Genomic DNA, 26,110 nt, shown 5'->3' on the forward strand with positions numbered 1-26,110 from the left:
CCAGCTCTGAGAAATGAGACAATTAAGGAGTAAGTGTTAATTGGAAGTGTTTTGCCCATGGACAGGCTCACTGTGGGCATTATTTGGAGGGGAATGAAGAGGCTCAGCATTGGAAACACCATTTGCAGCAGGGACAGCCTGGTGGTTGGTGCTGAGTGGGAGGGATTTTCCTTCTCTATTAAATAAAGGGCTTTGTGTAAATGCCTCTTCCCCTGATTTAATCATCCTGACCACTGGCAGAGGCCTCAGCTTTATGTTAAGCCCAGCCCCAGTTGCATGTGCCCCTGGGGCAGTGGGCAGCATGTCTGTGCTGAGACTGGCACAGGGGCATCACCCAGGGAACCCCAGAGGGAGAGGGCAATGAGCCTGTGTGGAGGTTTGAAGGTAAATGGGCAGGAGAAACAAACCCAACACAAGAGAGATTACAAGTCAGAGTTACAATTTAATAACAACATTACAATCAATGCAATGGCACAAAGAGAAATTGGGTTTAACCCCCAAGCCCAGCAGTGTAACCCACCCCCTGGGGCACAAACACAGGGGGGTTTGGTGGCCCCTGTGCTGAGCCCCACGTGGTTCCCTTGAGTGCAAAGGAAAAGGAAGGGACAAAGCTGTTGGTGCAGATGATGGCACAGTCTGGTGGAGAGTGGTGGGCTCCTCCTGGCCAGGGTCTGCTCCTCCTCTGGATCCCAGGAGTGGTTCCCCAAGTCCCCAAAGCCCCAGATTGTCTCCCCTGAGGTTTGGGTGGGAGCCCCCAGTGCCTCCCCCAGGGCAGGGAGTTCCACAGTGGGGGATGTGACTGTGGGAGTCAGGGGGGATTTTGGAATGGTTGGTGGCCCCTGAGCAGAGCTGAGCCCTCAGGTGGGTGTGGAGGTGCCAAGGAGTCCCTGGAGGGGAGTTGTCCCAGCTCCTCTGCCAGGCTTCTTTCCCAGCCAGCTCCCAGCCTGAGGGCTCAGCTGTGCCCTGGGCAGCTGCTGCCAATGGGCCATTGGGAACAGTTGCTGGGCAATGGCCCAGAGGGTTTAGAATGCCCAGCTTTGGGCACACCCACACAGGGACAAACTGGGCCCACCTGCTCAACTGGGACAGCCTGACTGTCCTCAGCTGGGTTTGTGCTCAGGCTTTTACATCTCCCACATTTCCTGCTCATAGAACTGTTTTTAAGGATCTATTTTTACACTTGGATGTGCATTCTCTGGGCACATCCCTCAGGGAGATTTCAAAGCAGCTGATCCTGCTGTTCTTTAGGTCACTGTTAGGGTGAAGCCAAGGCCAGATGCTGCTCACAGCTGCTTTAACAGCAGGGTGGAGGCTGTTCCATGGTCTGTGCCTGGCTGTGATTCCCAGTTCTCTGTGGAGTTGTCAAGTTACAGAGAACATGGAGAGAGAGAAGATATTTCATCCACAGAAATATTTCACCCAGCGAAACCCTATTTAATTGGGAAGCAACTAATTGGGTTCTTTGGTCTTCTGTTCCATTTTAGCTGTGATGTAATATATAAAGCATGGAATTTTGTTAGGATTTATTAGGATTTGACATAATTTCCCAGGTCCAGAGTCAGAAAAAACCTTAACTGGGAGAAAATTCAGGTGAGATGCCCCAAGCAGAGGAGATGGATTGCTGTGATTGGGTTTGGGCTTTCCTTCCCCCACTGCTGAACCACTGGAGAGGATGGTGAAAAGGAAGATAATTCATAATATCTTTTTATGATTTAAAACCTTACCAAGGATGAAGCTGTGCCATCCATGTGCATGTGCCCAGGCTGGGCTGCTCCTTTTGGGGCACAAGGAAATCAGGGCCCTGCAGAGGCTGCTGCTGCTTTTGCTTTTCCATTTCTGGACCACACAGGGAGCTGCTGGTTGTGTTTTTGCAGGTGCTTTTGTGTCCCCTCTGCATCTTCTGCTCTCACACTTGTGGTGCTCCCACAAGCTCTGCCATGTGATGTCTCTGGATTTGCCCATTAAATTCACACACTCATGTGGGTTCTGGCCTGTATTTACCTCTGAAATACCTTTTTTTATTTTTATTTCTAGGTTATGAACTCTGTGTTTAAGACTATTCTAGACCTGACCTATCCAATAACCTCCATGTTTTCTGGAGCAGCTTTTAACAAGAGCATCAACAACATCTTCAAGGATAAGCAGATAGAGGTGGGTGCTCCTTCACTCTGGTTTGGGAAATGATGTCACTGAGTTCTGTTGGAGCAGAAATAGCTTTTTTTTCCATGCAAATCAGGGCTCTGGGGCTGTGGGATGACTGAAAACCTGGTGGAAGGGGGAATGTGATGCCCCTTGGCTGTAAGAGAGAGCCTGTTCTTTCTTTATGGTGGATTTAGAAATCCCACAAGTTGTAGATTATTTGTGTGACAAAGGGATCCCTTTGGGTGAGAGCACAAGTGACTCTTGTGCCACTGAGGGAGAATTGCTGAGACTGTTTGTGCTGTTTAAAGGGAAACCAGCAGGAGAAATGAACCCAAAACAAGAGAGATTATAAGTCAGAGTTACAATTTAATAACAACATTACAATCAATGCAATGGCACAAAGAGAAATTGGGTTTAACCCCCAAGCCCAGCAGTGTAACCCACCCCCTGGGGCACAAACACAGGGGGGTTTGGTGGCCCCTGTACTGAGCCCCACGTGGTTCCCCTGAGTGCAAAGGAAAAGGAAGGGACAAACCTGTTGGTGCAGATGATGGCACAGTCTGGTGGAGAGTGGTGGGCTCCTCCTGGCCAGGGGCTGCTCCTCCTCTGGATCCCAGGAGTGGTTTCCCAAGTCCCCAAAGCCCCAGATTGTCTCCCCTGAGGTTTGGGTGGGAGCCCCCAGTGCCTCCCCCAGGGCAGGGAGTTCCACAGTGGGGGATGTGACTGTGGGAGTCAGGGGGGATTTTGGAATGGTTGGTGGCCCCTGAGCAGAGCTGAGCCCTCAGGTGGGTGTGGAGGTGCCAAGGAGTCCCTGGAGGGGAGTTGTCCCAGCTCCTCTGCCAGGCTTCTTTCCCAGCCAGCTCCCAGCCTGAGGGCTCAGCTGTGCCCTGGGCAGCTGCTGCCAATGGGCCATTGGGAACAGTTGCTGGGCAATGGCCCAGAGGGTTTGGAATGCCCAGCTTTGGGCACACCCACACAGTGGTCCCGGTTGCTGAACCAGGATACTGTTCCATCATTATTTTTCTGCAAATCAGATCTTCACAGACCTTCAGGGCACACCAGAGAAGGGCTTGAATTTTGGGGCAGTGGCTTTGGCTGGTTTTAATTTCGTTTTTGAAGCCTGAGTGAGTTTTCCTGAGCAGCCTGCAGGAAACTGCAGTCCTGGCAGAGTGTGCTGTGTCCTGGTTTGCACCTGGGGACCTTTTTTGAGTTACTGGGTGTTGGATGGTCCACCTGAGCCCCCTTGGGAGCCCCACCTGTCCTTTTTCCATCAGCAGCAGCTTGTCAAGCACATTATCAGTGTTTGCCTTCCCAGCTCCCCCAGCTCAAGGAGTTTTTGGGTGGCCTTGCAATCTTACCTCATTTTCAGTTTTAACCAGATTATTCCTGTGTTTGGAATCCTTGTGATGAAAGGTTAGGAAGCAAATCAACACTGCATAGACTTTAAATATATTTATTTAAAATAATCCCAAACATTCCCTGCTTAAGTGGAAGGATGAAAGTAAGTGATTAATCATCCCATGGCTTAAAATAGCAGTTTGCTGTGCAGAGGGGAGGGAGCTGCAAACAAACAGGCTGGGGAGTGAGAAGTCCTTCAGAGCCTGGGGTTATTTTTGTGGTGGGGTTTGGGCAGCCCCAGCTGTACCCTCCTTGCTTTGGCCATGTGGGTCCCTCCTGCAGTGCCCCACCTCCTGTCTCTGGTCCAGCAGTGCCTGCTGGAGACCCTGGGGTGGATCAATGAGTGTCTCTGGTCCAGCAATACCTGCTGGAGACCATGGGGTGGGTCAGTGAGTGTCTGTGGTTCCTGCTGGAGACCATGGGGTGGATCAATGAGTGTCTCTGGTCCAGCAGTGCCTGCTGGAGACCCTGGGGTGGATCAATGAGTGTCTCTGGTCCAGCAGTACCTGCTGGAGACCCTGGGGTGGGTCAGTGAGTGTCTCTGGTACCTGCTGGAGACCATGGGGTGGGTCACTGAGTGTCTCTGGTCCCTGCTGGAGACCATGGGGTGGGTCAGTGTCTGTGGTTCATGCTGGAGACCATGGGGTGGGTCAGTGAGTGTCTCTGGTGCCTGCTGGAGACCATGGGGTGGGTCACTGAGTGTCTGTGGTTCCTGCTGGAGACCCTGGGGTGGGTCACTGAGTGTCTCTGGTCCCTGCTGGAGACCATGGGTGGGTCAGTGAGTGTCTTTGGTTCCTGCTGGAGACCATGGGGTGGGTCACTGAGTGTCTCTGGTCCCTGCTGGAGACCATGGGGTGGATTAGTGTCTGTGGTTCCTGCTGGAGACCATGGGGTGGGTCAGTTAGTGTCTGTGGTTCCTGCTGGAGACCATGGGGTGGGTCAGTGAGTGCCTCTGGGTCATGCTGGAGACCCTGGGGTGGGTCAGTGAGTGTCTCTGGTGCCTGCTGGAGACCATGGGGTGGGTCAGTGAGTGTCTCTGGTTCCTGCTGGAGACCATGGGGTGGATTAGTGTCTGTGGTTCCTGCTGGAGACCATGGGGTGGGTCAGTGAGTGTCTCTGGGTCATGCTGGAGACCCTGGGGTGGGTCAGTGAGTGTCTCTGGTTCCTGCTGGAGACCATGGGGTGGGTCAGTGAGTGTCTCTGGTTCCTGCTGGAGACCATGGGGTGGATTAGTGTCTGTGGTTCCTGCTGGAGACCATGGGGTGGGTCAGTGAGTGTCTCTGGGTCATGCTGGAGACCATGGGGTGGGTCAGTGAGTATCTCTTGTTCATGCTGGAGACCATGGGGTGGGTCAGTGAGTGTCTCTGGGTCATGCTGGAGACCCTGGGGTGGATCAATGAGTGTCTCTGGTCCAGCAGTGCCTGCTGGAGACCCTGGGGTGGGTCAGTGAGTGTCTGTGGTTCCTGCTGGAGACCATGGGGTGGGTCAATGAGTGTCTCTGGTTCCTGCTGGAGACCATGGGGTGGGTCAGTGAGTGTCTCTGGTTCCTGCTGGAGACCATGGGGTGGGTCAGTGAGTGTCTCTGGTTCCTACTGGAGACCATGGGGTGGGTCACTGAGTGTCTCTGGTCCAGCAGTGCCTGCTGGAGACCATGGGGTGGGTCAGTGAGTGTCTCTGGTGCCTGCTGGAGACCATGGGGTGGGTCAGTGAGTGTCTGTGGTTCCTACTGGAGACCATGGGGTGGGTCAGTGAGTGTCTCTGGGTCATGCTGGAGACCCTGGGGTGGGTCAGTGAGTGTCTCTGGGTCATGCTGGAGACCCTGGGGTGGGTCAGTGAGTGTCTGTGGTTCCTGCTGGAGACCCTGGGGTGGGTCAGTGAGTGTCTCTGGTTCCTGCTGGAGACCCTGGGGTGGGTCAGTGAGTGTCTGTGGTTCCTGCTGGAGACCATGGGGTGGGTCAGTGAGTGTCTCTGGGTCATGCTGGAGACCATGGGGTGGGTCAGTGAGTGTCTCTGGGTCATGCTGGAGACCCTGGGGTGGGTCAATGAGTGTCTCTGGTTCCTGCTGGAGACCATGGGGTGGGTCAATGAGTGTCTCTGGTTCCTGCTGGAGACCATGGGGTGGGTCAGTGAGTGTCTCTGGTTCCTGCTGGAGACCATGGGGTGGGTCAGTGAGTGTCTCTGGTCCCTGCTGGAGACCATGGGGTGGGTCAGTGAGTGTCCAGCTCTGGCTGAGCTGTGGGCTCCTGGCCTTGGGCAGAGCCCTCAGAGCTCCAGATCCTCTCCTGGTTCCCTTGGAGGGTGTTTGGTGGTGCAGGGCAGGGTGGGGCTGAGGGACAGTGTGGAAGAACATCTCTGAGCTCAGATGGCCCTGCTCTGTAGAGTCATGGAATTGTTTAGGTGGAAAAGCCCTTCCAGATGGAGCCCAACCCTGCCAAGGCCACCACTCAGCCATGTCCCCAAGTGCCACATCTGCACATGTTTTGAGCTCTTCCAGGGATGATGATTCCCCCACTGGCCTGGGGGGAAGTTCCAGTTCCTGACCCACATTTCAGAGAAGGAATTTTCACTCATTTCCAACCTAAACCTCCTCTGGCACAACTCGAGGCCGTTTCCAACCTAAACCTCCTCTGGCACAACTCGAGGCCATTTCCAACCTAAACCTCCTCTGGCACAACTCGAGGCCATTTCCAACCTAAACCTCCTCTGGCACAACTCGAGGCCGTTTCTATCTGTCCCTGCTTTGGATTCCAGTTTATTGCCCTTCCCTTTTGGGATGCAGAGGATTCCTTCCTTAGGAATTGGAACAGCTGTAGCTGCATGTCCTGTTCTACCCTTGCAATCCCAGGAAGGTTTTGTCCAAGAGAAACCCAGTCCTGGGACATCCACCTTGTGTGTCTGTGCTGAGGGGTTTCCTCAGGGGGGAAATTCCCTCAGAGAAATGAGGATAAATAAGGACAAATGTTGTGTGGCTCAGCCAGGAGAGGGGCAGTTATTCCCTCACTGCAATTCCCACTGTCCTGGCACTGGGCACAGGGAACTGGGAGCTGCCCCAGGGTGGCACAGGAAGCACTGGCCCTTGAGCAAATGTTTGCTCCAAGCATTATTTCGAGCATCCAAACATCCATCTTTGCTCATTAGCTGGAGTGGCTTTGGGTGGGTGGCAATGACTTCCAGCTGGAAATAGATATTAATGATATAAGAGTTAATTACAGCCTTACAAACTGAGGGTGTGTTTAGCTGCTTATCCACAACTGCTGCTTCCAGGAAGGATTCACAGTGCCTGGAGCAGCCCCTGGGAGCTTCCCACCCAAAGGGCTGGGGGTGCTGACCCCCTCCTAAAACCTTGGAAACCCAGGGCAGGGCACTGGGAAACCCAGGGCAGGGCACTTGGAAACCCAGGAGAGGGCACTGGGAAACCCAGGAGAGGGCACTGGGAAACCCAGGAGAGGGCACTGGGAAACCCAGGGCAGGGCACTTGGGCACTTGGAAACCTGGGACAGGGCACTTGGAAACCCGGGACAGGGCACTTGGAAACCCGGGACAGGGCACTGGGAAACCCAGGAGAGGGCATTGGGACACTCAGGACAGGGCACTGGGACACTCAGGACAGGGCACTTGGAAACCCAGGGCAGGGCACTTGGAAACCCAGGAGAGGGCACTGGGACACCCAGGACAGGGCACTTGGAAACCCAGGGCAGGGCACTTGGAAACCCAGGGCAGGGCACTTGGAAACCCAGGGCAGGGCACTGGGACACCCAGGACAGGGCACTTGGAAACCCAGGGCAGGGCACTTGGAAACCCAGGGCAGGGCACTTGGAAACCCGGGACAGGACACTTGGAAACCCGGGACAGGGCAGTTGGAAACCCAGGACATGGAGCTTGAATGAAATTTCTCAAGAAACACAGTTATTTTCCTCTGCAATAACCCATCTTTCTGGGAGAGCCTCAGGCTGTGGAATTTTCATTCCCCATGCCAGAATTTTTCTCCTCCTGCCAAAATGCTCTTGTAAGCTGGGGGTTAATGTGTGAGGAATCAGACAAGATTTCATTAAGTCCTGTTTCAGACTTGATTCATCTTCCAAACCCACTGGCAGGATCCCTGAGCAGTGCAGTCTTTATTACTGCTGGTGGGGCTTGGGTTACTCTCCTTGGTGCAGGTGCTTGAGAAGAGATGTCAGAGAGGTTTCTTTTCCCCTTTGCCTGTTTTGGTTCCATGCACTTGGACCTGCAATCCCCAGGATCTCTTCAGCATGGAGAGACACCCCAATAGTCCCACAGTCACACTCTGTCCCTGCTGCTTCCCCTGGCATTGGCACCAGCACCTGGGAGTCCTCCCCAGCCCCACCATCTCTGCAGAGCTGCTGAGGAGATGAAACTTTGGGAGAAAACCTTTGTGGCAGTGCAGAATTTCAGTTTGAGCAGCACAGAAACTCAGAGCAGGAGTGACAGCCTGAGCAGTGAGGGAGGACTTGCAGCTCCTGCTGGTTCTGGAGTCCAAACCCAGCTTGGCTGGAGTCCAGGGCCCCCCAGATCTGTGCTGCAGAAGGCCCAGCCCCTGTGCCATGAGCACAGGGAGAGCAGGTTTCCCTCCTCAGCCTGGGCTCAGCTTTGCTGACTGACACAGCAGGGGCAGCTGCTCTCAGAGCACAAGCTCAGCTTACTCCAACCAGGCCTCCTCCTTCCCTGCACAGCTGCTGTTCCACAGACACCATGGAGACCTTCCAAAACTGTCCTCTCTCCAGCAGAGCCCTGGGCAGTGGGCAGGTCACCTTCCCAGCTGCTTTTTCCATGGATGAAAGAGGAATGAGAACTTCCTCTGCCAGGGGCAGGGCTGGCTGGTGGCATCTGGTCTGGTCTGGTCTGGTCTCCTGGAGTAAACCTGTAAAGCACAAAGAATCATAGAATCAGTTGGGTTGGAAGAGACCTCTGAGATCATCAAGTCCAACCCTTGGGCCAACTCCAGTCCCTTTACCAGATCATGGCACTCAGTGCCACGGCCAAGCTCAGCTGAAAAACCTCCAGGGATGGGGAATCCACCCCCTCTCTGGGCAGCCCATTCCAATGCCTGAGCACTCTCTCTGCAAAGAATTCCTTTCTGATATCCAACTTCAATTTTCCCTGGCAGAGCTTGAGCCCATCGTGCCCCCTTGTCCTATTGCTGAGTGCCTGGGAGAAGAAACCAACCCCCACCTGGCCAGAACTTCCCTTCAGGGAGTTGTAGAGAGTGATAAGGTCTCCCCTGAGCCTCCTCTTCTCCAGGCTGAACACCCCCAGCTCCCTCAGCCTTTCCTCATGCTCAAGCACTTGGCTTGGCCATTCTTGTTGTATCTCCCCCTCCTTCTGTTCCACACTGCTCTGCTGTGTTACCCTGCAGGACCTCATTCAACTCCAGAATCTCCCTGGGGATGTGCCCTGCAGGATCCTTTGTTCCTGTAGCCAATGCCCAGAGTTGGGTGTTGGCAGCTTTGGGTCTGCATCTCCTGCTGAAATGACCCATCACCAGGAGGGACAAAGGGGTCAGTCAAGAGGCCATAAATGATGTTCTTCCCTCTCTGCCTGTGGCTGTGGTGGCTCAGGGACCAGGGCAGGGGAGGTGCTGCTTGGGTTGGGGTTGGGGAAGGGAATAGTTCCACACTGATCCATGGAGAACATGATCTTGGGAGACCTGCTGGGCATGGGGGTGAAGTGGAACCAGTGGGAGAAATGCAGTGGCCACACTGGTGAGGCCAAAGGTCTGTCTGGCTTAGTGCCATGTCCCCAAGGATGCCAAAGGCACCCCAGGTGTGGTGACCTAGATAGGAACCAAACATCTGGAAGGTGAGTCCTCCCTTCCCATTGTCCTCCAGCCCTGGACAGCCTGGGATGCCTTTGGGTGGGAGTGGCCATCAGCCCCCACCCCTCCCCTGGAAGCAGAGCCATTCCACAGCAGGTGAGGAGGAGTGAGGAGGTCTCTGTGTGCTGGAACAAGAGGTTCTTGCTCCTGGTAAAAGGCAATAAGGGGTTTGGTCTGCCTTGGTTCTGAAGGAAATGTTTGCCCAAGGAACAAATGGATGAACCCAAGCCCAGGGCTGAGGGTGTCCCTCCACCCATGCAGGTGTTGGGGCTCTGTCTGGAAACAGACACCACTCTGGTTTGGGGTGTTGTTCAGTGCAAGGTTTCAGATTTGGTAACCCTGGGCCCTCCTCTGTTGCAGGATCTGTGGATTCCCTACTTCACCATCACCACTGACATCACAGCCTCAGCCATGAGGGTGCACAGGGATGGTGAGTGTGCACTTGGCCTTCTCCAGCTCTGAACTCATGATGTGACACTTCGGGCTCACCCCTTTCTCCTGGAGTTTTCTCACCTTTAGATCTGTTTTCCTTTTGTTTTTCCCTTCCCTGTTCCTTGCTGAGGCCCCAGCTGGCTGTCCACAGGTGACAAGGAGCAGAGCTGTGGGGAAGGAATTAAACCAGAAGTGTTCACTGTTTAGGGAGGAAATGAGCCCATTGACACAATTCTGCTTCCCTAAAGCATCCCCTGAAGTGCAGGTGTTGACCCACAACTCAGACTTAATGCAGCCAAGACCCTTTAAGATTCAACTTGCCCCCAAATGAGGCTGTTTTGCCAAAGAGCAGAGTCCTGTGCCTGGAGCAGAGGCCAGGCCAGGGTCTCCTTTGTGGCCAGGCCTTTTTATCTCTCTGCAGTAAAACTGGGATGTCCTTGAGTGAGTGAGCAGAGCAAAACTGCTGACCTGGTGGCATCCCAGTGGGACACTGGCCTTGGCTGTGTCCCTTTGGCTGTCAGGGCAGTGACTCAGAGTCCCTGGAGGCTCCAGGTGCCCCAGATCTTCCCTGGGGGAGCTGCAGCCTTTGCTGCCCCATCCCTGATGTTCTGCCCTTGGGTAGGACTGTCCATTCCTGCTCCTCAGGAGCTCCTGGAGAACACAAACTGGGCTTTGAGCAGGGGCAACCAGGGCAGCCAAAAGCAGCAGCAAAAGGATTAACCCTTCTTAGAGGTTTTGTATTCCCATTCTGCAGCTGCTTAAGCAAATTGAGGTCAAGAATCACTCCATCCAGCTGCTTGGCCCTGGGGAAGTTCACTGTGAGGACAGTAAACAGTCTTTCTGGTAATCTGCAGATTTCACTGAAGTGAGAGGAATTAAGTTCCCAACTGTTGCCATTTCCCATCTTGGATTGGTCTGGGAGGTGTAACACAAAGTCAGCCTTTTGCTTAGGTGGAAGTTCCAACTCAACTAAAACTATTAATTCCAACCCCCAAATCTGCCAGCATGAACCTGTGCTATCAGTGGGAGTGCTGGGGTTATAATTAGGCACAGAACTATAATTAGACACAGAACTGTGATTTATTTGCTAAAGAAAAGGAAGAATCAGTTCCCAGTTTGCTGGCAGAGTTGCTGTTTGAGGCACCAAGCAGTTCATCACTGAGCACTCAGCCAGCACTGCAAGACTCACTCTGGGTATTTTAAAGATTCACCTCCCAGACAGGACCCCTTGGAATTTCAGTGTCTTTCCAATTCAGCTGATGCAAATGTCAGGAGAAAAGTCACTGTGTAAAAGCCTTAAAGCAGAATGTTTTACAGGAAACAGGTCTAATCAATTTGTACTTAATTAAACTTTGTTTCTACCAGCTTAAAGGATTAGAACTTTGTTCCTTACAGACCTAACAGAGGTGGCCCAAGAGGAGATACAGCCCCAACCAGGCACTTGCAGGGGTTTCACAAGTGCAACATTGGCTGGGTACAGAGGGAACTGTGCTGGTCTAAAGGGAAACCAGCAGGAGAAATGAACCCACCACAAGAGAGATTATAAGTCAGAGTTACAATTTAATAACAATATTCCAATAAATGCAATGGCACAAAGAGAAATTGGGTTTAACCCCCAAGCCCAGCAGTGGAACCCACCCCCTGGGGCACAAACACAGGGGGGTTTGGTGGCCCCTGTGCTGAGCCCCACGTGGTTCCCCTGAGTGCAAAGGAAAAGGAAGGGACAAAGCTGTTGGTGCAGATGATGGCACAGTCTGGTGGAGAGTGGTGGGCTCCTCCTGGCCAGGGTCTGCTCCTCCTCTGGATCCCAGGAGTGGTTCCCCAAGTCCCCAAAGCCCCAGATTGTCTCCCCTGAGGTTTGGGTGGGAGCCCCCAGTGCCTCCCCCAGGGCAGGGAGTTCCACCCTGGGGGATGTGACTGTGGGATAAAGTCAGGGGGGATTTTGGAATGGTTGGTGGCCCCTGAGCAGAGCTGAGCCCTCAGGTGGGTGTGGAGGTGCCAAGGAGTCCCTGGAGGGGAGTTGTCCCAGCTCCTCTGCCAGGCTTCTTTCCCAGCCAGCTCCCAGCCTGAGGGCTCAGCTGTGCCCTGGGCAGCTGCTGCCAATGGGCCCTTGGGAACAGTTGCTGGGCAATGGCCCAGAGGGTTTGGAATGCCCAGCTTTGGGCACACCCACACAGGGACAAACTGGGCCCACCTGCTCACCTGGGACAGGAAGACAGAATTTTGGGGCTTCTCCAGCACATGTTTTGAATGTTCTGGTCCTGCTACAAGTCTGTGGATCTCTGTGGATCGTGGTGGCTTTGGCTGCACTGGGGCTGTGTGTCCCTTGTCCCCAGGTGCAGCCTTTTCCTGCCTCCACAAAGCCCTAAAGGGGATTCCTGCACTCAGGCATGTCCTGAGGTCTCCTTGAAGGCAGGGAATAGGTATGGGCTTAACCCTCAGGGTTCTGGCCTTTTTCCTGATGGGATGTTTGCATAATCTTTGGTTTTTCCCATCTGGGATCCTGATACAGAAAATAATAAACTGCTTTAATACCTTCCTCCCAGACTGAGCACAGCCTCTGTCTCCTGACTATTTTAATGAGTGGCAGTAATTAATGCTTGGTAATTAATGCTGGTGCCACCCCTCCTGTCCCCCCTGCAGGCTCCCTGTGGAGGTATGTCCGTGCCAGCATGTCCCTCTCGGGGTACATGCCACCCCTCTGTGACCCCAAGGATGGGCATCTCCTCATGGATGGAGGCTACATCAACAACCTGCCAGGTAGGGGCACGGCTCAGCTGGCACAGACTGCCCAGAGCAGCCCATCAAACAGCCTGCAAAGCTTGGGCTGCTTTTGTATTTCCCCCCAAAAGGGAACATGGAGAAATCCTGCAGAAATCTGGTTACCTGCAGTCCTAGCTCTCAGTTCTCTGGGAGTTTTCCTTCAGCATGGCTTTATTAACACTTGTTTTTTGTTATGAAGTATTTTCTAACAGTATTTCTTAACAGTATTGACCCTGAGATCAGCTCAGTTGGTCAAGACTTGGTTGAAATAATGCCAAGGTCATGAGTTCAATCCCCTGTGTGGGCCATTGACTTAAGAGTTGGACTCGATGATCCTTGTGGGTCCCTTCCAGCTCAGGACAGTCTGTGAGTCTGTGATTTCTTAACATCTTCTGAACAAACAATTCCCAGCTAATTCTGCATTATTTTAGTGCTTGCTGCAGGGGGAGAGCAGGAATCAAAGCACAGACACACAGTCTGTCTTGGAGTTCCTCCTCAAAAATTATCAGGAAATGAAGGTGGTGGATTCCCCATCCCTGGAGGTTTTTCAGCTGAGCTTGGCCGTGGCACTGAGTGCCATGATCTGGTAAAGGGACTGGAGTTGGACCAAGGGTTGGACTTGATGATCTCAGAGGTCTTTTCCAACCCAATCCATTTTATGATTCTATGAAGAAATAGTTCAGAAAGAACAGCATGAACTCGTTGTTGTTCAGGTGTCCCCCAGAGCACGTGGCAGGGGGGGAGTCACAGGAGGGGTGTGCAGTGGGGGCTGTTCTGAGGCCTGAACCCAAAAAGGGTGCCAGGGTGTGAATTCCCTGTGTGTGCTGGGGTGTGTTCTGTGCCAGGTTGTCATCACAGGTGGGTGGCACGGGGGGTGGGCACGGCAGCAGAGCTCTGTGTGTCACTGCAGTTTGTGCCTGTGCTGTGCACAGTTGGAGAGGGGGAATCTCCCTCAGGCTCCCAGACAAAGCCAGGCTATATTTTTTCCATCAGGGCTGTATTTGCCTAAAAAAAATGGAAATAACATGAAACAGGTGCCCCAGATCAGCATCTGACATTCTGTTTGTGTCTCTAAGCAGAGGCAGGAATTGCAAACCAAAGCCCCTTTCCCACCTCCAAACAGGCAGGTGACCTGGGTGGGACACACACCAGGCTGAACAAGCCCAGCAATCTCAATCAAAGTTACAGAACAGCTCAGATCTAAAGCAGGGTCTAAATTAAGCCTCTTAATTGGCTCTTCAGAGCTGTGGTTTTTCCCACGCACGACTATTCTGGAAACTGCAACTATCTTGGACTCTGGGGGTGGGCAAGGAACACAAATCCTCCTGTGAGGGTCGTGTCCTTCTCTTCCCTCCTTCAGTGCTTCCCTAAATCTTCAGCCATGCCCAGGGCCTGCAGCTCAGCCCTTCTGCTGACCTGGCAGTGGGAGGTGCTGCCTCATTTCTCTCTCCCTTTGCAAGAGGAACATTTCTCTTGGCTCCCCCAGCAGTTCCCAGCCTGGCATCCTCCTCCCTCTCTGCCAGGTGCCTGGGCTGCTCCTTCTGAGGCCACACCTTGAGTGTTGTGTTCAGTTCTGGGCCCCTCAGTTGAGGAAAGAGATTGAGGGGCTGGAGCGGGGCCAGAGAAGAGCAACGAGGCTGGAGAAGGGACTGGATGTGACACTGAGTGTCCTCTGAAACACCTCCAGGGACAGAGAATCCACCATGTCTTGATCCAACCCCACTGTGATCACCAGCCCAGGGCACAGAGTGCCAGAGTGATCACAGTGGGGTTGGATCAAGGATTGATGATCTTCGAGGTCTCTTCCAACCCAAGTGAGAAGAGCAACGAGGCTGGAGAAGGGACTGGAGCACAAGTGCTGTGGGGAGAGGCTGAGGGAGCTGGGGGTGTTCAGCCTGGAGAAGAGGAGGCTCAGAGGTGACCTCAGCACTGTCTGGAACTGCCTGAAGGGAAGTTCTGGCCAGATGGGGGTTGGTCTCTTCTCCCAGGCACTCAGCAATAGGACAAGGGGGCACGATGGGCTCAAGCTCTGCCAGGGGAAATTGAAGTTGGAGAGCAGAAAGAAATTCTTTGCAGAGAGAGTGCTCAGGGATTGGAATGGGCTGCCCAGAGAGGGGGTGGATTCCCCATCCCTGGAGGTTTTTCAGCTGAGCTTGGCCGTGGCACTGAGTGCCATGATCTGGTAAAGGGACTGGAGTTGGACCAAGGGTTGGACTTGATGATCTTGGAGGTCTTTTCCAACCCAATCAGTTCTATGATTCTGTGATTCCCTTGGTCACCTTCCCTCTGGGGGCTGACCCTGGCACTGCTGACCCCCCTCTGTAGGGCCGCTGCCACTTGTCCCTGCAGGTCCCACAGGTCTTTTGTTCTTGTGAGAATGAGGTGGAATTACATGCCCATAGATCTGTGCAATCAGGGCAGGGCAGGGCACAGCCTGCAGCACTGTCTCTGCCCCCTGTGCCCCAGCTGACGTGGCCAGGTCCATGGGTGCCAAGGTGGTGATCGCCATCGACGTGGGCAGCCGCGACGAGACCGACCTGACCAACTACGGCGACTGCCTGTCGGGCTGGTGGCTGCTCTGGAAGAGGTGGAACCCACTGGCTGAGAAAGTCAAGGTATGGTGGAAGCTTCCCCTGGGTCCCTCAGGGAGCACCTGTGGTGACAGGCCATTGTGTCCCTGGGTTGGAGCTCTTGTTTGTGGGTGAAGAGAACGGGACAGTGACACCAAAGGAAGGCAGTGGGTGGGAAGGGGCAGAGCCCCAGGCTGGGAAGGGGCTGAAGAATTCTTAGAGCAAAGAGACCTTTCCTTAGAGGTGCATTAGTTATGATACAGTCAGAATTTATTAATTTTAACAATAAATGTTGTGACTTTGCCCAGGTCAGTGTTTCTCTCCTTTAAGTCTCTGAACTGCTGGTCTGGAGAGGTTTGAGCAGTAGGCAGGAGTTAAGTAGAATAAATGTGGGGCTGCAGAGTGTGGTTTTACTGTTGTTATTATTATTCTCTTGTTGCCTGTGCCTGTGCCACCTCTGTGCCTTATTCTGCATGTCCTAAATTACCTGGCTCAGCAGCTTCCCCCAAGTGAACACTCTTTTTCCTTCTTTCCCTCCATTCCCCAGTTGGAAGTGGAGGTGAAAATCTTCTTTTGTGCTTCCCAAAGTTGGAGAAGATACCACAAACTGTGGGCACTGCTCTGCAACCTGAGGTTTTCCTCTGTGATAACTCACTTCCCTGAGAAGCTCTGGTGCCCCTGGGAAGTGGCTGTGGAGCTGGTACAGGTGTGCAGTGCCCTGGGCCTTGGCAGAGGTGACCCCACTGCCCCCAGTGTGCAGTGGCAGTGTCTGGTGGCAGAAAATGGGAGGCCCTGACTCTTCTCAGCAGTACCCAGTGAAATACTCCAACTGCCCAAATGGGAATAGGCATCCATGGAAACATGGGATTCCCTCTGAGCACCTGGAAACACCTGTGGAGAAACACTGGCCATCCAGGGAGACTGGGGAATGTCCATCCATGGAGATGGTCAAAACTCAGCTAGACTTGGCCTTGGACACACTGACCCTGCCTGAGCAGGGGGGCTGGACTGGATGATCCCAAGGGGTCTCTGTCCTCCTCAGCCTTTCTGCAGCCTCCCTGCCCTGGCACTGGGGAGGTCAGAGAACCACAGAATCCCACACTGGTTTGGGCTGGAAGGGACCTTAAAGCTCATCTTGTTCCACCTCTGCCATGGGCAGGGACACCTTCCACTATCCCAGAGTGCTCCAAGCCCTGTCCAACCTGGCTCTACCTCCCCCTATCCCAGGGTGCTACAAGCCCCATCCAGCCTGGCTCTACCTCCCACTATCCCAGAGTGCTCCAAGCCCCATCCAGCCTGGCTCAATCTCCCACTATCCCAGGGTGCTCCAAGCCCCATCCAACCTGGCTCTACCTCCCACTATCCCAGGGTGCTCCAAGCCCCATCCAGCCTGGCTCTACCTCCCACTATCCCAGAGTGCTCCAAGCCCCATCCAGCCTGGCTCAATCTCCCACTATCCCAGGGTGCTCCAAGCCCCATCCAACCTGGCTCAACCTCCCACTATCCCAGGGTGCTCCAAGCCCCATCCAGCCTGGCTCTACCTCCCACTATCCCAGAGTGCTCCAAGCCCCATCCAGCCTGGCTCAATCTCCCACTATCCCAGGGTGCTCCAAGCCCCATCCAACCTGGCTCTACCTCCCACTATCCCAGGGTGCTCCAAGCCCCATCCAGCCTGGCTCTACCTCCCACTATCCCAGAGTGCTCCAAGCCCCATCCAACCTGGCTCAATCTCCCACTATCCCAGGGTGCTCCAAGCCCCATCCAACCTGGCTCTACCTCCCACTATCCCAGGGTGCTCCAAGCCCCATCCAGCCTGGCTCTACCTCCCACTATCCCAGGGTGCTCCAAGCCCCATCCAGCCTGGCTCTACCTCCCACTATCCCAGAGTGCTCCAAGCCCCATCCAATCTGGCTCTACCTCCCACTATCCCAGAGTGCTCCAAGCCCCATCCAACCTGGCTCTACCTCCCACTATCCCAGAGTGCTCCAAGCCCTGTCCAACCTGGCTCTACCTCCCACTATCCCAGGGTGCTCCAAGCCCCATCCAACCTGTCTCTACCTCCCACTATCCCAGAGTGCTCCAAGCCCTGTCCAACCTGGCTCAACCTCCCACTATCCCAGGGTGCTCCAAGCCCCATCCAATCTGGCTCTGCCTCCCACTATCCCAGGGTGCTCCAAGCCCCATCCAGCCTGGCTCAATCTCCCACTATCCCAGGGTGCTCCAAGCCCCATCCAACCTGGCTCTGCCTCCCCCTATCCCAGGGTGCTCCAAGCCCTGTCCAACCTGGCTCTACCTCCCACTATCCCAGGGTGCTCCAAGCCCCATCCAACCTGGCTCAACCTCCCACTATCCCAGGGTGCTCCAAGCCCCATCCAGCCTGGCTCAACCTCCCACTATCCCAGGGTGCTCCCAAGTCCTGTCCAACCTGGCTCTGCCTCCCACTGTCCCAGGATGCTCCAAGCCCCATCCAACCTGGCTCTACCTCCCACTATCCCAGGATGCTCCAAGCCCCATCCAACCTGGCTCTACCTCCCACTATCCCAGGGTGCTCCAAGCCTCTGGTGACAGGGTGACATAGCCCAGTGTCTAGTCCAGCTTGGCCATGGACACTTCCAGGGATGGGGCATTGCTGATCTCTGCCTTGAGGCATCCCTGTGCCCCCTCAGCCCAGCACAGACCTCCCTCTTACCTTCCCACTGTGTCCTGGGCTGCAAGACTCTCTTCACCCTTGGGCTGCAGCAACACACCCACAGGCACTTCCCTCCCTGCTGATGGTGTGTCAGGTTGAGCCAACTGCCCAACACGGAGAGAAAGGGTCATGTCCCCCTCACCCCCAACCAAGGGAAAAGGAGGGAGAGAATAAAAACCCCAATCCCAAAGTAGCAGGCTTTTAATATTATACAAAAGAAAGACAATTAAAAACAGAATATGATATAATACAGACATATACAAATGTGGGGGGGAAAAATGAACTAACAATAACTACCGAGTCACCCAACTAAATAATACAGATTCCAACCACCCAAAAACTCCCAAAAACCTCCCAAAAACTCCCAAAAACTCTTCCAGAGTAACCTCCCAGCAATAGAGGAGAAAATTAACAAGCAAATGTTCCCCTCCCTGGATAACACAGCAGGGATGGTGGCAAGGCCTGATCTCAGCAGGGCAGGGCAGGGCAGGACAGGGCAAGGCAGGGCAAGGCAGGACAGGGCAAGGCAGGACAGGGCAGGGCAAGGCAGGGCAGGGCAGGGCAAGGCAGGGCAGGGCAGGGCAAGGCAGGACAGGACAGGGCAAGGCAGGACAGGGCAGGGCAGGACAGGGCAGGACAGGGCAGGGCAGGGTAGGGCAGGACAGGGCAGGGCAAGGCAGGGCAAGGCAGGACAGGGCAGGGCAAGGCAGGGCAGGGCAGGACAGGACAGGGCAAGGCAGGACAGGGCAGGGCAGGACAGGGCAGGGCAGGACAGGACAGGGCAGGGCAGGACAGGGCAGGGCAAGGCAGGGCAGGACAGGGCAGGGCAAGGCAGGACAGGGCAGGGCAGGACAGGTCAGGGCAAGGCAGGGCAGGGCAGGACAGGGCAGGGCAAGGCAGGGCAGGGCAGGGCAAGGCAGGGCAGGGCAGGACAGGGCAGGGCAGGACAGGGCAGGGCAGGACAGGGCAGGGCAAGGCAGGGCAGGGCAGGACAGGGCAGGGCAGGGCAGGGCAGGGCAGGGCGGCCTCAAGGGCTGAGACAAAGACCAAAAGAGGCAGAAGCTCCACCTCCCTCTCTTTTTATACCACTTGATACTTCTGGTGGTCTTTGGGGTTGAGGTTTGTAGTCCTCACATGTCCTTTTTACCTTTGGCTCAAAACTGCCCCAAGCCAGATCTGTTGGCAACTATAACTGGTCTAATTGGCGAATTCTCTAATGATCCTGTTCTTTTGACTTATCTTCTGATTTATCTTCGTTCCATGTGGTGTCCAGTTTATTTTAGTTAGCACAAGAAATCCCTAAGGCCCCTTAGTATAGAAGCTTCAAGGACAGGTCCTACACATCTGTACCTTATGATTTTTGCCATATGCTGAGCTACTTTATATAAAGTGATTTTTATAATAACTATTAAGCAAATTCTATGATAGATGTATCAATTAATACCATTATCAATCAATAAGGTGTTATGGGTTTAGCTAAGTAGGCCTAAATTTAGGCTTTAAATTTCAGTCTAGGCTTGGGACTGTGGGCTGACTTGAGCTGGGCTGGGCCAGCTGAGTTCTTCTGGCCAATGGTATTCCATACCATATTCCAACATGACCTCAAAGTGTAAGAGCCAGTGTGGGAGTGGCTTGGTCAGTTCCTTCAAGCTGTGGTCCCAGGAAGACGCTCTGTGCCATCCCAGGAGGGATGGGAGGCCCAGGCCCAGAGCACTGGCTCACCACCATGTTATCTTAGGGAAGTAAAATGTTTCTTCTTAGTCTTTCTGCCTAAGTCTGTCTCTCTGGGGATTGAGTTCTCTGGAGTGATTTGTAGTTAGAATGGTGGGATTTGTGTTCACTGGGGAGTGGGAAGTTATTTCTTGTTATTTCTAACTTGTGTAAGTGTGTGTTACTGGGCAGTTAATGCCCCCCTGCCATCCGATCCCGTCACATCTCGGAAGCTCAGCAGGGTCAGCCCCGGATTAGTACTTGGATGGGAGACCTCCTGGGCAATGCCGGGTGCTGTAGGTTCCAGTCCTGAGGACTTCACTGGCACTGTCCAAGCTCGCTGGGCTGTGGCAGATGAACCTCAGGACTGAAACGGTGGGGCCAGTTCTGCGCACGCTGAGCCTCATCTGAAATCCACTGCGCAGGCTGGAAGGGCACGTGGGGACAGCCCTGCCCAAAGCTTCGTTCGTGAAGCCGAGCCACAGACACAGAAGGCTCAGCAATGCACCCCTTGGGGGTGAGCCCAGGTGTTTTGTGGAAAGCAGACTCTCTATCCAGTCAGGTAGGCAGTTAATGCCCCCCTGACATCCCATCCCGTCAGATCTCGGAAGCTCAGCAGGGTCAGCCCTGGATTAGTACTTGGATGGGAGACCTCCTGGGCAATGCCGGGGGCTGTAGACAGTCCTGAGGACTTCACTGGCACTGTCCAAGCTCGTGGCAGATGAACCTCAGGACTGAAACGGTGGGGCCAGTTCTGTGCACGCTGAGCCTCACCTAAAATCCACTGCGCAGGCTGGAAGGGCACACCCAGTGGGGACAGCCCTGCCCAAAGCTTTGTTCATGAAGTTTGACCATACATACATATACATACAAGTGTGTGTTATATTGTGGTTTCCTTCAATTTTCTCATTTCTGTGTAAATATATTTAGTTAGTTCTAAGTTTAATGTGTTTTGAGGGGTTTTTCCCTTTCTCCCTTTTCTTGGCGGGGCGAGGGAGGCCCCAACATTCTGCATTGGGCAGCTGGCATATGTTATGGGTTCACCTAGGTGGGCCTAAATTTGGGCTCTGAAGTTTGGACTAGGCTTTTTTCTCTGTGCTTGGGGGGGTCAGCAGTTGCTTATCTCAAACCAAGACAGCATATTTTGCCAGCTCAGCCCAGGACATAAAGTTAAGTCCCTCCAATCCCAGGGAGCTGCCGCTCTCCCTGCCCAGGGAGCAGAGCCCCACCCTGAGGTGTCCCCCCCACCCCTGGTGTGGTGCAGGTGCTGAACATGGCCGAGATCCAGACCCGGCTGGCCTACGTGTGCTGCGTGCGGCAGCTGGAGATGGTGCGGAGCAGCGACTACTGCGAGTACATCCGCCCGCCCATCGACCGCTACGGCACCCTCGACTTCGGCAAGTTCGACGAGATCTGCGTGAGTGCCCGTTCTGGGTTAGCTGGGAGAGCAGCCAGGCAGAGGGACCTGGGGGGACTGAGGGACAGGAAGCTCAACAGGAGCCACCAGTGTGTCCAGGTGGCCAAGAAGGCCAAGGGGATCCTGGCCTGGATCCAAACTAGCGTGGCCAGCAGGCCCAGGGCAGTGACCCTTCCCCTGGACTCTGCCTTGGGGAGGCCACACCTTGAGTGTTGTGTTCAGTTCTGGGCCCCTCAGGTCAGGAAAGAGATTGAGGGGCTGGAGCGGGGCCAGAGAAGAGCAACGAGGCTGGAGAAGGGACTGGATGTGGCACTGAGTGTCCTCTGAAACACCTCCAGGGACAGAGAATCCACCTTGTCTTGATCCAATCCCACTGTGATCACCAGCCCAGGGCACTCTGTGCCCTGGGCTGGTGATCACAGTGGGGTTGGATCAAGGGTTGGACTTGGTGATCTCAGAGGTCTCTTCCAACCCAACTGAGAAGAGCAACGAGGCTGGAGAAGGGACTGGAGCACAAGTGCTGTGGGGAGAGGCTGAGGGAGCTGGGGGTGTTCAGCCTGGAGAAGAGGAGGCTCAGAGGTGACCTCAGCACTGTCTGGAACTGCCTGAAGGGAAGTTCTGGCCAGGTGGGGGTTGGTCTCTTCTCCCAGGCACTCAGCAATAGGACAAGGGGGCACGATGGGCTCAAGCTCTGCCAGGGGAAATTGAAGTTGGAGATCAGGAAGAAATTCTTTGCAGAGAGAGTGCTCAGGCATTGGAATGGGCTGCCCAGAGAGGGGGTGGATTCCCCATCCCTGGAGGTTTTTCAGCTGAGCTTGGCCTTGGCACTGAGTGCCATGATCTGGTAAAGGGACTGGAGTTGGCCCAAGGGTTGGACTTGATGATCTCAGAGGTCTTTTCCAACCCAATCCATTCTAGGATTCTATGAGGGATGTGGTAAAAAAGTTGCTGCCAGGCTGGGGTTGTGCTGTGTTTGTGCCAGAGCCCAGCGTGGGCAGAGCTGGCCCTAGGAGGGCAGGGAGTTCTCTTGGTGGCACATCCAACACTCACACAGAGATGGCCCTGCCCAGGTGGAAGCAGCGATTCTGGCTCAGTGTGGGGATGATTTTACTGTCCCTCTCCATCCTTTGCCTGCTGTAACCATGTAAACATCTTCCATCTCCAGGCATTTCTGCTGAGCTTTGCTCTTCTCCCAGGCTGCAAACCCACCACTTCTTCCTTCAGTCAATCTCCTTTCCAGCTTAGTGAGAACCTGTGGTGTTCCTTAGGCTGCAGATTGATTTTTCTGATACTGGCTTATAAACACTGATCAAAGCCAGACTCACAGTGGGGAGAGTCCTCAGGACACACAGCAGCTGTTCCAAACCACCAGCTGATTTCCCCACTCTAAATATTTTCTGTAGGATATTTGGAGTCTCTTGGCTCCTGGGCAAACACTGCCGTGTGCCAATGGCTCTGAGTCTCTGCTGATAGAGGATGTTCTGTGCTAGCTGGAGTGCCCTGGCTGATCTGAAAACCTCCACTGACAGGTCTGGGAGTTCATCACAGTGACAGACCATGAGCTGTCACATCCCTGTTCTGGCTAATGTGGTGTTGGTAAAGAGATGTAGAGACACCAGGCAAATGTAGGCAGTGGAATAAAACCTGACCAAGTGCAGTAACTCAGCCATGGCACTGCCTGTGAGCCTGGCACGAGACACCACAGGGATGGAGGGGCAGCACCCTCCTGGATCCTGGAATTAAGTAACTTCTGTCCACAAGGGAACTTTAAACTGTGCTGACCTTAAAGGAAAGGGCAATTTGGGCTTTCCTTTATCATTATGGGCTGGGCAGTAGAGGGGTTTAATTTCAGCTGTGTGCCTGGATTTTACAGAAAACACAAATGGGCACCATGGTTTAGTTCCAAGGAACCAAATCCCCTCCTCTTGTCAGACCCCTCTCCTGTCTCAGCCCCAGGCTCAGCTTCTCATGGTCATTTGGGATCAGCCTGACCCAGGCAGTGGCAGAGCTGTCAGGTCCTTTTTCTTCTCAGGGGAGCTCCTTTTTCTCATGGGGAGCTGGGGTGGATCACTGGGGAGCTGGGATGGATCACTGGGGAGCTGGGATGGATCACTGGGGAGCTGGGATGGATCACTGGGGAGCTGGGATAGATCACTGGGGAGCTGGGATGGATCACTGGGGAGCTGGGATAGATCACTGGGGAGCTGGGGTGGATCACTGGGGAGCTGGGGTGGATCACTGGGGAGCTGGGGTGGATCACTGGGGAGCTGGGGCGGATCACTGGAGAACTGGGGTGGATCACTGGGGAGCTGGGATGGATACCTGGGGAGCTGGGGTGGATCACTGGGGAGCTGGGGTGGATCACTGGAGAGCTGGGGTGGATCACTGGGGAGCTGGAATAGATCACTGGGGAGCTGGGGTGGATCACTGGGGAGTTGGGGTAGATCACTGGGGTGGATCACTGGGGAGCTGGGGTGGATCACTGGGGAGCTGGGATGGATCACTGGGGAGCTGGCATAGATCACTGGGGAGCTGGGATAGATCACTGGGGAGCTGGGATGGATCACTGGGGAGCTGGGGTGGATCACTGGGGAGCTGGGGCGGATCACTGGGGAGCTGGGGCGGATCACTGGGGAGCTGGGGTGGATCACTGGAGAACTGAGGTGGATCACTGGGGAGCTGGGGCAGATCACTGGAGAACTGAGGTGGATCATTGGGGAACTGGGATGGATCACTGGGGAGCTGGGGTGGATCACTGGGGAGCTGGGATGGATCCCTGGGGAGCTGGGGTGGATCACTGGGGAGCTGGGGTGGATCAGAGGAGGTGAATGCCAGCCTGAGTGCCCACACCAGCTCAGCCAGGGCTGCTCCCCATGCTCAGAGGTTTGGTGCTGCTGCCCCCAGTTGACATCCAGGCTCCCCAGAGCTGTCGCTCTGTCCCTTCCCTTTGGGTTTTCCACCATTCTGCTGCTTTTTGAGCAGAAGAGTAAAACTTGCAGTGATGTTTCCAGGCTGATGGCAGTGCCACGTTGCTGTTCCAAGCACAAATTCCTTTATGTGGTTACAGGAGAGGACCATGGAGTGGGTTTGGTGGTATCCATGGGCCATCATTGGTGCTCCAAACTGCTCCAGCATGTCCAGTGCTGTCTGCCTTAACTTATTTCAAGAGATTTTGGGAGCAGGTGCCCTACAGGAACTTTTCTTTGTAGGGAAAGTTTTCTTTCCTTGGCTCTTCTTGAGCCAAGAGGGGAGAAGACACATTTCTTTGGGCTGTTCCCTTCTGCCAAAGAAGGAGCCAGGACTGGAAGGACATGTACAGGTGTATCCCAAGCTCCTCTTTCTGTGGCATTATTCAGTGAGGTCCCTGCTGCCAAACACATTGTGTCAGGTGGTGGCACTTTTCATGGGGTACTCAGGTTGGACTTAAAATAGCACCTTGTTTCCTTCATTGTTCCCCCAGTTTTAGGCTGAAGAGCTTATGTAGCTGAGGCTGGAAGGCAGCAAAACTCATCCTGGCTTTGGAGTAGAGCTCTGCATTCCCTCTTATTTGCAGATCATATCATAAAATGGTTTTTTCAATTATTAGTTCCTTTTCTTCTCTTGACTCTTTTTTTCTCCAGGAAGTGGGATACCAGCACGGGAAAACTGTCTTTAATGTGTGGTGCAGGAGTGGAGTCCTTGACAAGATGCTGAAGGACAGGCAAGAGACCTGCAAGTCCAAAACTGATGTAAGTGCTCAGCAAAGGCAAGAGCTGCTTGGTGCTGCCCTGAGTCCTCCCTGTGAGCTCAGGGCTGTCCTTCAGGCAGGCAGAGGTGGGATCAGGTCTTCAGAAATGCCTTTCCTTGAAGCCCAGCCTGGATGGACAAGGCCCTGCACTTCTCTGACTGTCAGCACCACTGTGGCCAAGGTGTGCTCTGCCAGAGCCTGAGCCCTGGCACTGCCTGTCCCTCTCTGCTTCCTGGTGTGTGCCCCTGTGGAGACCCATCTGTGCCCTCAGGTGGGGGCTCTGAAAGCCCTGGCAGTGCTGCAGGCTCTGAGAGCAGCTCTGCTGTGCCTGTTTTGTTCTAACAGGTCCTTGGTACTGGGTTTGTAACCTGGAATCTTCTCCCAGGCACTCAGCAACAGGACAAGGGGGCACGATGGGTTCAAGCTCTGCCAGGGGAAATTGAAGTTGGAGAGCAGAAAGAAATTCTTTGCAGAGAGAGTGCTCAGGGATTGGAATGGGCTGCCCAGAGAGGGGGTGGATTCCCCATCCCTGGAGGTTTTTCAGCTGAGCTTGGCCGTGGCACTGAGTGCCATGATCTGGTAAAGGGACTGGAGTTGGCCCAAGGGTTGGACTTGATGATCTCGGAGGTCTTTTCCAACCCAATCCATTCTATGATTCTATACCTGTCCTCAAATGACATCTTCAGTGCTCCTTGTGGCTCCCTTCCATGATTCTCTGAGGGAAGGCAGGATCTCACCAGCAGTTTCCAAGACACAGCTGATGTTGGATGTTTCCATGCCCCCCATTCCCTTCTCCTGGGCATCAGCAGCTGGGGGGGCTCTGAGAGCTGTTCCTGCAGCAGAGGCTGTTCCTGTGCCCTGCAGATCCCAGGAGATGCTCTGTGGGTTCAGCTCATGGCCACTCTCTACCCTTGTGCCTCTGGGCTGCCTCCCTGGGCAGTGCTGGGCAGACACAAGTAACCTTGGAGAGGTATTTTTCATTTATTCCTGTGCCACAAGCTTGAGGTGGTACCTGGATGTTTTTGCTGTTAGAAACTTGCCTGCCAGGGCTGTGTCTGCCTCCCAGGGGATGTGAATCAGGATGGCTGGCACTGAGCTCAGCCACTGCTGCCTTTCAGGATGTGACTCAAATAATTCTTGGGTGCTTTCAGAAAACTTGATTTAAACCATCACTGGGGGTGTGTTTTTAGCCAAGAGTCCAAATCTCTGCAGGGATGCAGCTTTCTTGATTTGTTGCTTTTCTTCCTCACTCCTCTGTTTCCAAAGGCATTTTGTGGAGCTCCCAGTGAGGCTCCAGGAGGTCTGGGGAGGTCCTGGTGTCACTCACCTCATCCTGCCCAGCTCAGCACACCCAGGCAGTCCCTGCACATTCCCCCAGGCTGTTCAGTGCTGCTGTGTGGTCATAGATATCTGCTCACAGGTAGATAAA

The 26,110-nt window shown here is 54.3% G+C and overlaps 1 protein-coding gene across 1 annotated transcript in view; it reads left to right on the forward strand.

The window, feature by feature from the left end:
* Nucleotides 1-26,110, forward strand: part of PNPLA7 (patatin like domain 7, lysophospholipase) — a 188,198-nt gene that overhangs the window by 149,306 nt on the left and 12,782 nt on the right. Inside the window, exons 28-33 of the mRNA XM_071574420.1 lie at nt 2,035-2,151; nt 9,734-9,803; nt 12,449-12,565; nt 15,035-15,183; nt 20,802-20,954; nt 24,575-24,682. Coding sequence (XP_071430521.1) covers nt 2,035-2,151; nt 9,734-9,803; nt 12,449-12,565; nt 15,035-15,183; nt 20,802-20,954; nt 24,575-24,682 — 714 coding nt within the window. The remainder of the gene's footprint in view (nt 1-2,034; nt 2,152-9,733; nt 9,804-12,448; nt 12,566-15,034; nt 15,184-20,801; nt 20,955-24,574; nt 24,683-26,110) is intronic.

The sequence above is a fragment of the Pithys albifrons genome, chromosome 20 (genome assembly GCF_047495875.1).
Source record: "Pithys albifrons albifrons isolate INPA30051 chromosome 20, PitAlb_v1, whole genome shotgun sequence".
NCBI lineage: Eukaryota > Metazoa > Chordata > Aves > Passeriformes > Thamnophilidae > Pithys > Pithys albifrons.